This window comes from Oncorhynchus kisutch, linkage group LG14 (assembly GCF_002021735.2).
Source record: "Oncorhynchus kisutch isolate 150728-3 linkage group LG14, Okis_V2, whole genome shotgun sequence".
NCBI classification, from domain to species: Eukaryota; Metazoa; Chordata; class Actinopteri; order Salmoniformes; family Salmonidae; genus Oncorhynchus; species Oncorhynchus kisutch.
In genome coordinates this window covers 1323019-1336573 of record NC_034187.2, presented here as the reverse complement: position 1 = coordinate 1336573, position 13555 = coordinate 1323019, and the positions used below count along the sequence as shown (strand labels likewise).

Here is a 13555-nt window from a genome sequence, read left to right as displayed (position 1 = left end):
GTGATGCAACTGGTCAGGATGTTCTTGATGGTGAAGCTGTAGAACTATTTGAGGATCTGAGGACCCATGCCTAATCTTTTCAGTCTCCTGGGGGGGAAAAGGTGTTGTCGTGCCCTCTTCACAACTGTCTTGGTGTGTTTGGACCATGATAGTTTGTTGGTGAGTTGGAGACCAAGGAACTTGAAACTCGCGACCCGCTCCACTACAGACCCGTCGATGTTAATGGGGGCGTGTTCAGCCCTCCTTTTCCCTGTAGTCCACGATCAGCTCCTTTGTCTTGATCACATTGAGGGAGAGGTTGTTGTCCTGGCAACACACTGCCAGTTCTCTGACCTCCTCCCTATAGGCTGTTTCATCGTTGTCGATGATCAGGCCTACCACTGTTGTGTCGTCAACAAACTTAATGATGGTGTTGGAGTCGTGTTTGGCCACACAGTCGTGGGTGAACAAGGAGTACAGAAGGGGACTAAGCACACACCCCTGAGGCACCCCCTTTTGAGGATCAGCGTGTCAGATGTGTTGTTACCTACCCTTACCACCTGGGTGCGGCCTGTCAGGAAGTCCAGGATCCAGTTGCAGAGGGAGGTGTTCAGTCCCAGGGTCCTTAGCGATGAGCTTTGTGGGCACTAAAGTGTTGAATGCTGAGCTGTAGCCAAGGAACAGCATTCTCACATAAGTGTTCCTTTTGTCCTGGTGGGAAAGGGCAGTGTGGAGTGCAATAGAGATAGCATCATCTGTGGATCTGTTGGTGCGGTATGTGAATTGGAGTGGGTCTAGGGTTTCTGGGATAATGGTGTTGATGTGAACCATGACCAGCCTTTCAAAGCACTTCATGGCTACGGATGTGAGTGCTACAGGTCTGTAGTCATTTAGGCAGGTTGCCTTTGTGTTCTTGGGCACAGGGACTATGGTGGTCTGCTTGAAACATGTTGGTATTACAGACTCAATCAGGCACATGCCATTTGAGGAATCCTGGAACATATTCTAGTCTGTGCTCGCAAAACAGTACTGTAGCGTTTTATCTGCGTCATCTGACCACTTCCGTATTGAGCGAGTCACTGGTACTTCCTGCTTTAGTTTTTACTTGTAAGCAGAAATCAGGAGGAGAGAATCATGTTCAGATTTGCCAAATGGGGGGCGAAGGAGAGCTTTGTACACGTCTGTGTGTGGAGTAAAGGTCTAGAGTTTTTCCCCCTCTGGTCACACATTTAACATGCTGGTAGAAATGAGGTAAATCAGAATTAAGTTTGCCTGCATTAAAGTCCCCGGCCACTAGGAGCTTTTGTATATAGGACACTTCTGGATGAGCATTTTCTTGTTTGCTTATGGCCTTATAGAGCTAGTTGAGTGAAGTCTTAGTGCCACCATCGGTTTGTGGTGGTAAATTGACAGCTATGAAAAATATAGATGAAACTCTCTTGGTAGATAGTGTGGTCTATAGGTTATCATGAGGTACTCTACCTCAGGCGAGCAATACCTCCAAACCTCCTTAGTATTAGAAATTGCGCACCAGCTGTTTAATTGTAGTTAGTTGTTTATATTACTTTCTAGTATGTCAACCTAGGTTACAGAGTAGCTATAGCTAACTAGCCAGCTAGGTTACAGAGTAGCTATAGCTAACTAGCCAGCTAGGTTACAGAGTAGCTATAGCTAACTCGCCAGCTAGCTTTATAGCCATGGATTGTGCACCTTCTGTTGTTTAGCTAAGTAGCTAGCTGGTTGATGTTTTGCTTTTCACCTCCACAAGTGGTGTTTACATTGAAATCCTGATTGAATAAGTTATAGGACCTTACAGGACCTAATGGGCACCCTTACATTGTTCACCTCTTATAGGACCTAATGGGCACCCTTACATTGTTCTTATAGAACCTTATAGGACCTGATGGGAACTTATAGAACCTGATGGGAACTTATAGAACCTTATAGGACCTGATGGGAACTTATAGAACCTTATGGGCACCCTTACATTGTTCACCTCTTATAGGACCTTATAGAACCTTATGGGCACCCATACAGTGTTCACCTCTTATAGAACCTTATAGGACCTGATGGGACCTTATAGAACCTTATGGGACCTGATGGGACCTTATAGAACCTTATAGGACCTGATGGGACCTTATAGAACCTGATGGGACCTTATAGAACCTTATAGGACCTGATGGGACCTTATAGAACCTTATGGGACCTTATGAGACCGTATAGGACCTGATGGGACCTTATAGAACCGTAAAGGACCTTATCGAACCTTATGGGCACCCATACAGTGTTCACCTCTTATAGAACCTTATAGGACCTGATGGGACCTTATAGAACCTTATGGGACCTGATGGGACCTTATAGAACCTTATAGGACCTGATGGGACCTTATAGAACCTTATGGGACCTTATAGAACCTTATAGGACCTGATGGGACCTTATAGAACCTTATGGGACCTGATGGGCACCCTTACATTTAATAGCCGCAGAATGCTGTAGCTACAGCTCTGTAATGCTCACACACACACACACACACACACACACACACACACACACACACACACACACACACAGAGACACACACACACACACATAGACACACAGAGACACACAGAGAGAGAGACACACACACACACACATACACATACACAGAGAGAGAGAGAGACACACAGAGACACACAGAGACACACAGAGAGACACAGAGAGACACACAGAGACACACACACACACACAGAGAGACAGCTTTACACCAACACGCACATCTGTCTCTTGGACTATTGTCTATGTTCTGTGATTGGATGACAGTGTTGCCTTGTTGCAGCCTGCCTCTTTAATTAGCTGCAGCAGTATGTTGTACCATTAAAGTGTGTGGTAAAGAATTTAAACGGCTGTTCTCTGGTGGGAGAGACATTGTGTTGTGGTGTTGAGAGAGACATTGTGTTGTGGTGTTGAGAGACATTGTGTTGTGGTGTTGAGAGAGACATTGTGTTGTGGTGTTGAGAGACATTGTGTTGTGGTGTTGAGAGAGACATTGTGTTGTGGTGTTGAGAGACATTGTGTTGTGGTGTTGAGAGAGACATTGTGTTGTGGTGTTGAGAGAGACATTGTGTTGTGGTGTTGAGAGACATTGTGTTGTGGTGTTGAGAGAGACATTGTGTTGTGGTGTTGAGAGAGACATTGTGTTGTGGTGTTGAGAGAGACATTGTGTTGTGGTGTTGAGAGAGACATTGTGTTGTGGTGTTGAGAGAGACATTGTGTTGTGGTGTTGAGAGAGACATTGTGTTGTGGTGTTGAGAGACATTGTGTTGTGGTGTTGAGAGAGACATTGTGTTGTGGTGTTGAGAGACATTGTGTTGTGGTGTTGAGAGAGACATTGTGTTGTGGTGTTGAGAGACATTGTGTTGTGGTGTTGAGAGACATTGTGTTGTGGTGTTGAGAGAGACATTGTGTTGTGGTGTTGAGAGACATTGTGTTGTGGTGTTGAGAGAGACATTGTGTTGTGGTGTTGAGAGAGACATTGTGTTGTGGTGTTGAGAGAGACATTGTGTTGTGGTGTTGAGAGACATTGTGTTGTGGTGTTGAGAGAGACATTGTGTTGTGGTGTTGAGAGAGACATTGTGTTGTGGTGTTGAGAGAGACATTGTGTTGTGGTGTTGAGAGACATTGTGTTGTGGTGTTGAGAGAGACATTGTGTTGTGGTGTTGAGAGACATTGTGTTGTGGTGTTGAGAGACATTGTGTTGTGGTGTTGAGAGAGACATTGTGTTGTGGTGTTGAGAGACATTGTGTTGTGGTGTTGAGAGACATTGTGTTGTGGTGTTGAGAGAGACATTGTGTTGTGGTGTTGAGAGAGACATTGTGTTGTGGTGTTGAGAGAGACATTGTGTTGTGGTGTTGAGAGAGACATTGTGTTGTGGTGTTGAGAGAGACATTGTGTTGTGGTGTTGAGAGACATTGTGTTGTGGTGTTGAGAGAGACATTGTGTTGTGGTGTTGAGAGACATTGTGTTGTGGTGTTGAGAGAGACATTGTGTTGTGGTGTTGAGAGACATTGTGTTGTGGTGTTGAGAGACATTGTGTTGTGGTGTTGAGAGACATTGTGTTGTGGTGTTGAGAGAGACATTGTGTTGTGGTGTTGAGAGAGACATTGTGTTGTGGTGTTGAGAGAGACATTGTGTTGTGGTGTTGAGAGAGACATTGTGTTGTGGTGTTGAGAGAGACATTGTGTTGTGGTGTTGAGAGAGACATTGTGTTGTGGTGTTGAGAGAGACATTGTGTTGTGGTGTTGAGAGAGACATTGTGTTGTGGTGTTGAGAGACATTGTGTTGTGGTGTTGAGAGACATTGTGTTGTGGTGTTGAGAGACATTGTGTTGTGGTGTTGAGAGAGACATTGTGTTGTGGTGTTGAGAGAGACATTGTGTTGTGGTGTTGAGAGAGACATTGTGTTGTGGTGTTGAGAGAGACATTGTGTTGTGGTGTTGAGAGACATTGTGTTGTGGTGTTGAGAGAGACATTGTGTTGTGGTGTTGAGAGAGACATTGTGTTGTGGTGTTGAGAGAGACATTGTGTTGTGGTGTTGAGAGACATTGTGTTGTGGTGTTGAGAGACATTGTGTTGTGGTGTTGAGAGACATTGTGTTGTGGTGTTGAGAGACATTGTGTTGTGGTGTTGAGAGAGACATTGTGTTGTGGTGTTGAGAGACATTGTGTTGTGGTGTTGAGAGACATTGTGTTGTGGTGTTGAGAGAGACATTGTGTTGTGGTGTTGAGAGACATTGTGTTGTGGTGTTGAGAGAGACATTGTGTTGTGGTGTTGAGAGACATTGTGTTGTGGTGTTGAGAGCGACATTGTGTTGTGGTGTTGAGAGACATTGTGTTGTGGTGTTGAGAGAGACATTGTGTTGTGGTGTTGAGAGCGACATTGTGTTGTGGTGTTGAGAGAGACATTGTGTTGTGGTGTTGAGAGAGACATTGTGTTGTGGTGTTGAGAGAGACATTGTGTTGTGGTGTTGAGAGACATTGTGTTGTGGTGTTGAGAGACATTGTGTTGTGGTGTTGAGAGACATTGTGTTGTGGTGTTGAGAGAGACATTGTGTTGTGGTGTTGAGAGACATTGTGTTGTGGTGTTGAGAGACATTGTGTTGTGGTGTTGAGAGACATTGTGTTGTGGTGTTGAGAGAGACATTGTGTTGTGGTGTTGAGAGACATTGTGTTGTGGTGTTGAGAGAGACATTGTGTTGTGGTGTTGAGAGACATTGTGTTGTGGTGTTGAGAGAGACATTGTGTTGTGGTGTTGAGAGACATTGACTGTGTTTGAATACTTACCACACTAACTCTACTCTTTGTGGCGTGATTTTAGTATATACAGTGATTAGTCTGAATATAGTTAGTATGCCAAAAGTTCAATTTCCATCATTTTTTTTTGTCCATGTCATCCATGTCATTTTGTCCATGTCATTTTTTGTCCATGTCATTCATCTTTTTTTAAATGTTTATTAAAATTGTAATCTTAAGTTTACAAAAAGTTGTTACTGTAATGTTAAAAATCCAATAAGTTGTGAAGACTAAAAGTCACACACTTCACTTGACTCTCCTCTTGATTATTCTGAACAGAGAAAGCCATGATGGCGTTTGGGAACGAGACAGACAAGCAGTCCTCCATCGGAGCAGCTAACCAACCAGACACACCCAGCCCCACTCTCGCTACCCCCAACAACCACATCCAGCGCCCGGCAACCACCGTCCCTGGTATCACCATGGAAACAAAACAGAATGTCCTGAGAGAACAGATACCCACTCAGGTGAGGTGGAGCTGTGAAAGAGATGCATCGAGGGAGGAGAGGACAGGTGGAGGAAAGCAGAGGAGAGGACAGGTGGAGGAAAGCAGAGGAGAGGACAGGTGAAGGAAAGCAGAGGAGAGGACAGGTGGAGGAAAGCAGAGGAGAGGACAGGTGAAGGAAAGCAGAGGAGAGGACAGGTGGAGGAAAGCAGAGGAGAGGACAGGTGAAGGAAAGCAGAGGAGAGGACAGGTGAAGGAAAGCAGAGGAGAGGACAGGTGGAGGAAAGCAGAGGAGAGGACAGGTGGAGGAAAGCAGAGGAGAGGACAGGTGAAGGAAAGCAGAGGAGAGGACAGGTGGAGGAGAGCAGAGGAGAGGACAGGTGGAGGAAAGCAGAGGAGAGGACAGGTGGAGGAAAGCAGAGGAGAGGACAGGTGGAGGAAAGCAGATGAGAGGACAGGTGGAGGATAGCAGAGGAGAGGACAGGTGGAGGAAAGCAGAGGAGAGGACAGGTGGAGGAAAGCAGAGGAGAGGACAGGTGGAGGAAAGCAGAGGAGAGGACAGGTGGGGAGAGCAGAGGAGACAGGGAGAAGGTAAACAGGGAGATGGTAAACAGGGAGATGGTCAAACAGGGAGATGGTCAACAGGGAGATGTGGTTAACAGGGAGATGGTCAACAGGGAGATGGTCAACAGGAAGATGGTCAACAGGGAGATGTGGTCAACAGGGAGATGTGGTCAAACAGGGAGATGGTCAACAGGGAGATGTTCAACAGGGAGATGGTCAACAGGGAGATGGTCAACAGGAAGATGGTCAACAGGAAGATGGTCAACAGGAAGATGGTCAACAGGAAGATGTGGTCAAACAGGGAGATGGTCAACAGTGAGATGGTCAACAGGGAGATGGTCAACAGGGAGATGGTCAACAGGAAGATGGTCAACAGGGAGATGTGGTCAACAGGGAGATGGTCAACAGGAAGATGGTCAACAGGGAGAGGTGGTCAACAGGGAGATGTGGTCAACAGGGAGATGGTCAACAGAATCATAAAGGTGATGGTCAGTGAGTGTCCCAGCTGGATGCGTCAATAGACTCATTAAGGTGATGGTCAATAGACTCATTAAGGTGATGGTCAATAGACTCATTAAGGTGATGGTCAATAGACTCATTAAGGTGATGGTCAATAGACTCATTAAGGTGATGGTCAATAGACTCATTAAGGTGATGGTCAATAGACTCATTAAGGTGATGGTCAATAGACTCATTAAGGTGATGGTCAATAGACTCATTAAGGTGAGAGAAAACAGATAAGAGAAATGAAGTGAGGCAAAGTTTTGAAATATCTACGCTGTATTCTACACTACTCCCATTGGGCCCTGGTCAACAGTAGTACACTATATAGGGAATAGGGCCCTGGTCTAGTATATAGGGAATAGGGCCCTGGTCTAGTATATAGGGAATAGGGCCCTGGCCTAGTATATAGGGAATAGGGCCCTGGCCTAGTATATAGGGAATATGGCCCTGGTCTAGTATATAGGGAATAGGGCCCTGGTCTATATATAGGGAATAGGGCCCTGGTCTAGTATATAAGGAATAGGGCCCTGGTCTAGTATATAGGGAATAGGGCCCTGGTCTATATATAGGGAATAGGGCCCTGGTCTAGTATATAGGGAATGGGGCCCTGGTCTAGTATATAGGGAATAGGGCCCTGGTCTAGTATATAGGGAATAGGGCCCTGGTCTAGTATATAGGGAATAGGGCCCTGGTCTAGTATATAGGGAATAGGGCCCTGGTCTAGTATATAGGGAATAGGGCCCTGGTCCACTATATAGGGAATAGGGCCCTGGCCTAGTATATAGGGAATAGGGCCCTGGTCTAGTATATAGGGAATAGGGCCCTGGTCTAGTATATAGGGAATAGGGCCCTGGTCTAGTATATAGGGAATAGGGCCCTAGTCTAGTATATAGGGAATAGGGCCCTGGTCCACTATATAGGGAATAGGGCCCTGGTCTAGTATATAGGGAATAGGGCCCTGGTCTAGTATATAGGGAATAGGGCCCTGGTCTAGTATATAGGGAATAGGGCCCTGGTCTAGTATATAGGGAATAGGGCCCTGGTCTAGTATATAGGGAATAGGGCCCTGGTCTAGTATATAGGGAATAGGGCCCTGGTCTAGTATATAGGGAATAGGGCCCTGGTCAACAGTAGTGTTCTATATAGGGAATAGGGCCCTGGTCAACACTAGTGTTCTATATAGGGAATAGGGTTCCATAGGGCCCTGGTCAACAGTAGTGTTCTATATAGGGAATAGGGTTCTATAGGGGCCTGGTCAACACTAGTGCACTATATAGGGAATAGGGTTCTATAGGGGCCTGGTCAACACTAGTGCACTATATAGGGAATAGGGTTCTATAGGGGCCTGGTCAACACTAGTGCACTATATAGGGAATAGGGTTCTATAGGGGCCTGGTCAACAGTAGTACACTATATAGGGAATAGGGCCCTGGTCTAGTATATAGGGAATAGGGCCCTGGCCTAGTATATAGGGAATAGGGCCCTGGCCTAGTATATAGGGAATAGGGCCCTGGTCTAGTATATAAGGAATAGGGCCCTGGTCTAGTATATAGGGAATAGGGCCCTGGTCTATATATAGGGAATAGGGCCCTGGTCTAGTATATAGGGAATAGGGCCCTGGTCTAGTATATAGGGAATAGGGCCCTGGTCTAGTATATAGGGAATAGGGCCCTGGTCTAGTATATAGGGAATAGGGCCCTGGTCCACTATATAGGGAATAGGGCCCTGGTCCACTATATAGGGAATAGGGCCCTGGTCTAGTATATAGGGAATAGGGCCCTGGTCTAGTATATAGGGAATAGGGCCCTGGTCCACTATATAGGGAATAGGGCCCTGGTCTAGTATATAGGGAATAGGGCCCTGGTCTAGTATATAGGGAATAGGGCCCTGGTCTAGTATATAGGGAATAGGGCCCTGGTCTAGTATATAGGGAATATGGCCCTGGTCTAGTATATAGGGAATAGGGCCCTGGTCTAGTATATAGGGAATAGGGCCCTAGTCTAGTATATAGGGAATAGGGCCCTGGTCCACTATATAGGGAATAGGGCCCTGGTCTAGTATATAGGGAATAGGGCCCTGGTCTAGTATATAGGGAATAGGGCCCTGGTCTAGTATATAGGGAATAGGGCCCTGGTCTAGTATATAGGGAATAGGGCCCTGGTCTAGTATATAGGGAATAGGGCCCTGGTCTAGTATATAGGGAATAGGGCCCTGGTCTAGTATATAGGGAATAGGGCCCTGGCCTAGTATATAGGGAATAGGGCCCTGGCCTAGTATATAGGGAATATGGCCCTGGTCTAGTATATAGGGAATAGGGCCCTGGTCTATATATAGGGAATAGGGCCCTGGTCTAGTATATAAGGAATAGGGCCCTGGTCTAGTATATAGGGAATAGGGCCCTGGTCTATATATAGGGAATAGGGCCCTGGTCTAGTATATAGGGAATGGGGCCCTGGTCTAGTATATAGGGAATAGGGCCCTGGTCTAGTATATAGGGAATAGGGCCCTGGTCTAGTATATAGGGAATAGGGCCCTGGTCTAGTATATAGGGAATAGGGCCCTGGTCTAGTATATAGGGAATAGGGCCCTGGTCCACTATATAGGGAATAGGGCCCTGGCCTAGTATATAGGGAATAGGGCCCTGGTCTAGTATATAGGGAATAGGGCCCTGGTCTAGTATATAGGGAATAGGGCCCTGGTCTAGTATATAGGGAATAGGGCCCTAGTCTAGTATATAGGGAATAGGGCCCTGGTCCACTATATAGGGAATAGGGCCCTGGTCTAGTATATAGGGAATAGGGCCCTGGTCTAGTATATAGGGAATAGGGCCCTGGTCTAGTATATAGGGAATAGGGCCCTGGTCTAGTATATAGGGAATAGGGCCCTGGTCTAGTATATAGGGAATAGGGCCCTGGTCTAGTATATAGGGAATAGGGCCCTGGTCAACAGTAGTGTTCTATATAGGGAATAGGGCCCTGGTCAACACTAGTGTTCTATATAGGGAATAGGGTTCCATAGGGCCCTGGTCAACAGTAGTGTTCTATATAGGGAATAGGGTTCTATAGGGGCCTGGTCAACACTAGTGCACTATATAGGGAATAGGGTTCTATAGGGGCCTGGTCAACACTAGTGCACTATATAGGGAATAGGGTTCTATAGGGGCCTGGTCAACACTAGTGCACTATATAGGGAATAGGGTTCTATAGGGGCCTGGTCAACAGTAGTACACTATATAGGGAATAGGGCCCTGGTCTAGTATATAGGGAATAGGGCCCTGGTCTAGTATATAAGGAATAGGGCCCTGGTCTAGTATATAGGGAATAGGGCCCTGGTCTATATATAGGGAATAGGGCCCTGGTCTAGTATATAGGGAATAGGGCCCTGGTCTAGTATATAGGGAATAGGGCCCTGGTCTAGTATATAGGGAATAGGGCCCTGGTCTAGTATATAGGGAATAGGGCCCTGGTCCACTATATAGGGAATAGGGCCCTGGTCCACTATATAGGGAATAGGGCCCTGGTCTAGTATATAGGGAATAGGGCCCTGGTCTAGTATATAGGGAATAGGGCCCTGGTCCACTATATAGGGAATAGGGCCCTGGTCTAGTATATAGGGAATAGGGCCCTGGTCTAGTATATAGGGAATAGGGCCCTGGTCTAGTATATAGGGAATAGGGCCCTGGTCTAGTATATAGGGAATATGGCCCTGGTCTAGTATATAGGGAATAGGGCCCTGGTCTAGTATATAGGGAATAGGGCCCTAGTCTAGTATATAGGGAATAGGGCCCTGGTCCACTATATAGGGAATAGGGCCCTGGTCTAGTATATAGGGAATAGGGCCCTGGTCTAGTATATAGGGAATAGGGCCCTGGTCTAGTATATAGGGAATAGGGCCCTGGTCTAGTATATAGGGAATAGGGCCCTGGTCTAGTATATAGGGAATAGGGCCCTGGTCTAGTATATAGGGAATAGGGCCCTGGTCTAGTATATAGGGAATAGGGCCTGGTCAACAGTAGTGTTCTATATAGGGAATAGGGCCCTGGTCAACACTAGTGTTCTATATAGGGAATAGGGTTCCATAGGGCCCTGGTCAACAGTAGTGTTCTATATAGGGAATAGGGTTCTATAGGGGCCTGGTCAACCATAGTGCACTATATAGGGAATAGGGTTCTATAGGGGCCTGGTCAACAGTAGTACACTATATAGGGAATAGGGCCCTGGTCTAGTATATAGGGAATAGGGCCCTGGCCTAGTATATAGGGAATAGGGCCCTGGCCTAGTATATAGGGAATAGGGCCCTGGCCTAGTATATAGGGAATAGGGCCCTGGTCTAGTATATAAGGAATAGGGCCCTGGTCTAGTATATAGGGAATAGGGCCCTGGTCTATATATAGGGAATAGGGCCCTGGTCTAGTATATAGGGAATAGGGCCCTGGTCTAGTATATAGGGAATAGGGCCCTGGTCTAGTATATAGGGAATAGGGCCCTGGTCTAGTATATAGGGAATAGGGCCCTGGTCCACTATATAGGGAATAGGGCCCTGGTCCACTATATAGGGAATAGGGCCCTGGTCTAGTATATAGGGAATAGGGCCCTGGTCTAGTATATAGGGAATAGGGCCCTGGTCCACTATATAGGGAATAGGGCCCTGGCCTAGTATATAGGGAATAGGGCCCTGGTCTAGTATATAGGGAATAGGGCCCTGGTCTAGTATATAGGGAATAGGGCCCTGGTCTAGTATATAGGGAATATGGCCCTGGTCTAGTATATAGGGAATAGGGCCCTGGTCTAGTATATAGGGAATAGGGCCCTAGTCTAGTATATAGGGAATAGGGCCCTGGTCCACTATATAGGGAATAGGGCCCTGGTCTAGTATATAGGGAATAGGGCCCTGGTCTAGTATATAGGGAATAGGGCCCTGGTCTAGTATATAGGGAATAGGGCCCTGGTCTAGTATATAGGGAATAGGGCCCTGGTCTAGTATATAGGGAATAGGGCCCTGGTCTAGTATATAGGGAATAGGGCCCTGGTCAACAGTAGTGTTCTATATAGGGAATAGGGCCCTGGTCAACACTAGTGTTCTATATAGGGAATAGGGTTCCATAGGGCCCTGGTCAACAGTAGTGTTCTATATAGGGAATAGGGTTCTATAGGGGCCTGGTCAACACTAGTGCACTATATAGGGAATAGGGTTCTATAGGGGCCTGGTCAACACTAGTGCACTATATAGGGAATAGGGTTCTATAGGGGCCTGGTCAACAGTAGTACACTATATAGGGAATAGGGCCCTGGTCTAGTATATAGGGAATAGGGCCCTGGCCTAGTATATAGGGAATAGGGCCCTGGCCTAGTATATAGGGAATAGGGCCCTGGTCTAGTATATAAGGAATAGGGCCCTGGTCTAGTATATAGGGAATAGGGCCCTGGTCTATATATAGGGAATAGGGCCCTGGTCTAGTATATAGGGAATAGGGCCCTGGTCTAGTATATAGGGAATAGGGCCCTGGTCTAGTATATAGGGAATAGGGCCCTGGTCTAGTATATAGGGAATAGGGCCCTGGTCCACTATATAGGGAATAGGGCCCTGGTCCACTATATAGGGAATAGGGCCCTGGTCTAGTATATAGGGAATAGGGCCCTGGTCTAGTATATAGGGAATAGGGCCCTGGTCAACTATATAGGGAATAGGGCCCTGGCCTAGTATATAGGGAATAGGGCCCTGGTCTAGTATATAGGGAATAGGGCCCTGGTCTAGTATATAGGGAATAGGGCCCTGGTCTAGTATATAGGGAATATGGCCCTGGTCTAGTATATAGGGAATAGGGCCCTGGTCTAGTATATAGGGAATAGGGCCCTGGTCTATATATAGGGAATAGGGCCCTGGTCTAGTATATAGGGAATATGGCCCTGGTCTATATATAGGGAATATGGCCCTGGTCTAGTATATAGGGAATAGGGCCCTGGTCTAGTATATAGGGAATAGGGCCCTAGTCTAGTATATAGGGAATAGGGCCCTGGTCCACTATATAGGGAATAGGGCCCTGGTCTAGTATATAGGGAATAGGGCCCTGGTCTAGTATATAGGGAATAGGGCCCTGGTCTAGTATATAGGGAATAGGGCCCTGGTCTAGTATATAGGGAATAGGGCCCTGGTCTATATATAGGGAATAGGGCCCTGGTCTAGTATATAGGGAATAGGGCCCTGGTCTAGTATATAGGGAATAGGGCCCTGGTCTAGTATATATAGGAATAGGGCCCTGGTCTAGTATATAGGGAATAGGGCCCTGGTCCACTATATAGGGAATAGGGCCCTGGTCCACTATATAGGGAATAGGGCCCTGGTCTAGTATATAGGGAATAGGGCCCTGGTCTAGTATATAGGGAATAGGGCCCTGGTCCACTATATAGGGAATAGGGCCCTGGCCTAGTATATAGGGAATAGGGCCCTGGTCTAGTATATAGGGAATAGGGCCCTGGTCTAGTATATAGGGAATAGGGCCCTGGTCTAGTATATAGGGAATATGGCCCTGGTCTAGTATATAGGGAATAGGGCCCTGGTCTAGTATATAGGGAATAGGGCCCTAGTCTAGTATATAGGGAATAGGGCCCTGGTCCACTATATAGGGAATAGGGCCCTGGTCTAGTATATAGGGAATAGGGCCCTGGTCTAGTATATAGGGAATAGGGCCATGGTCTAGTATATAGGGAATAGGGCCCTGGTCTAGTATATAGGGA

At 46.7% G+C, this 13555-nt stretch overlaps 1 protein-coding gene across 1 annotated transcript in view; it reads left to right on the top strand.

Moving 5' to 3' along the window:
* The window catches only part of gfra4a (GDNF family receptor alpha 4a), a 149132-nt gene that overhangs the window by 125126 nt on the left and 10451 nt on the right, over positions 1 to 13555 (top strand). The window contains exon 10 of the mRNA XM_031787579.1: positions 5588 to 5775. Within this exon, the coding sequence (XP_031643439.1) occupies positions 5588 to 5775 (188 nt within the window). The remainder of the gene's footprint in view (positions 1 to 5587; positions 5776 to 13555) is intronic.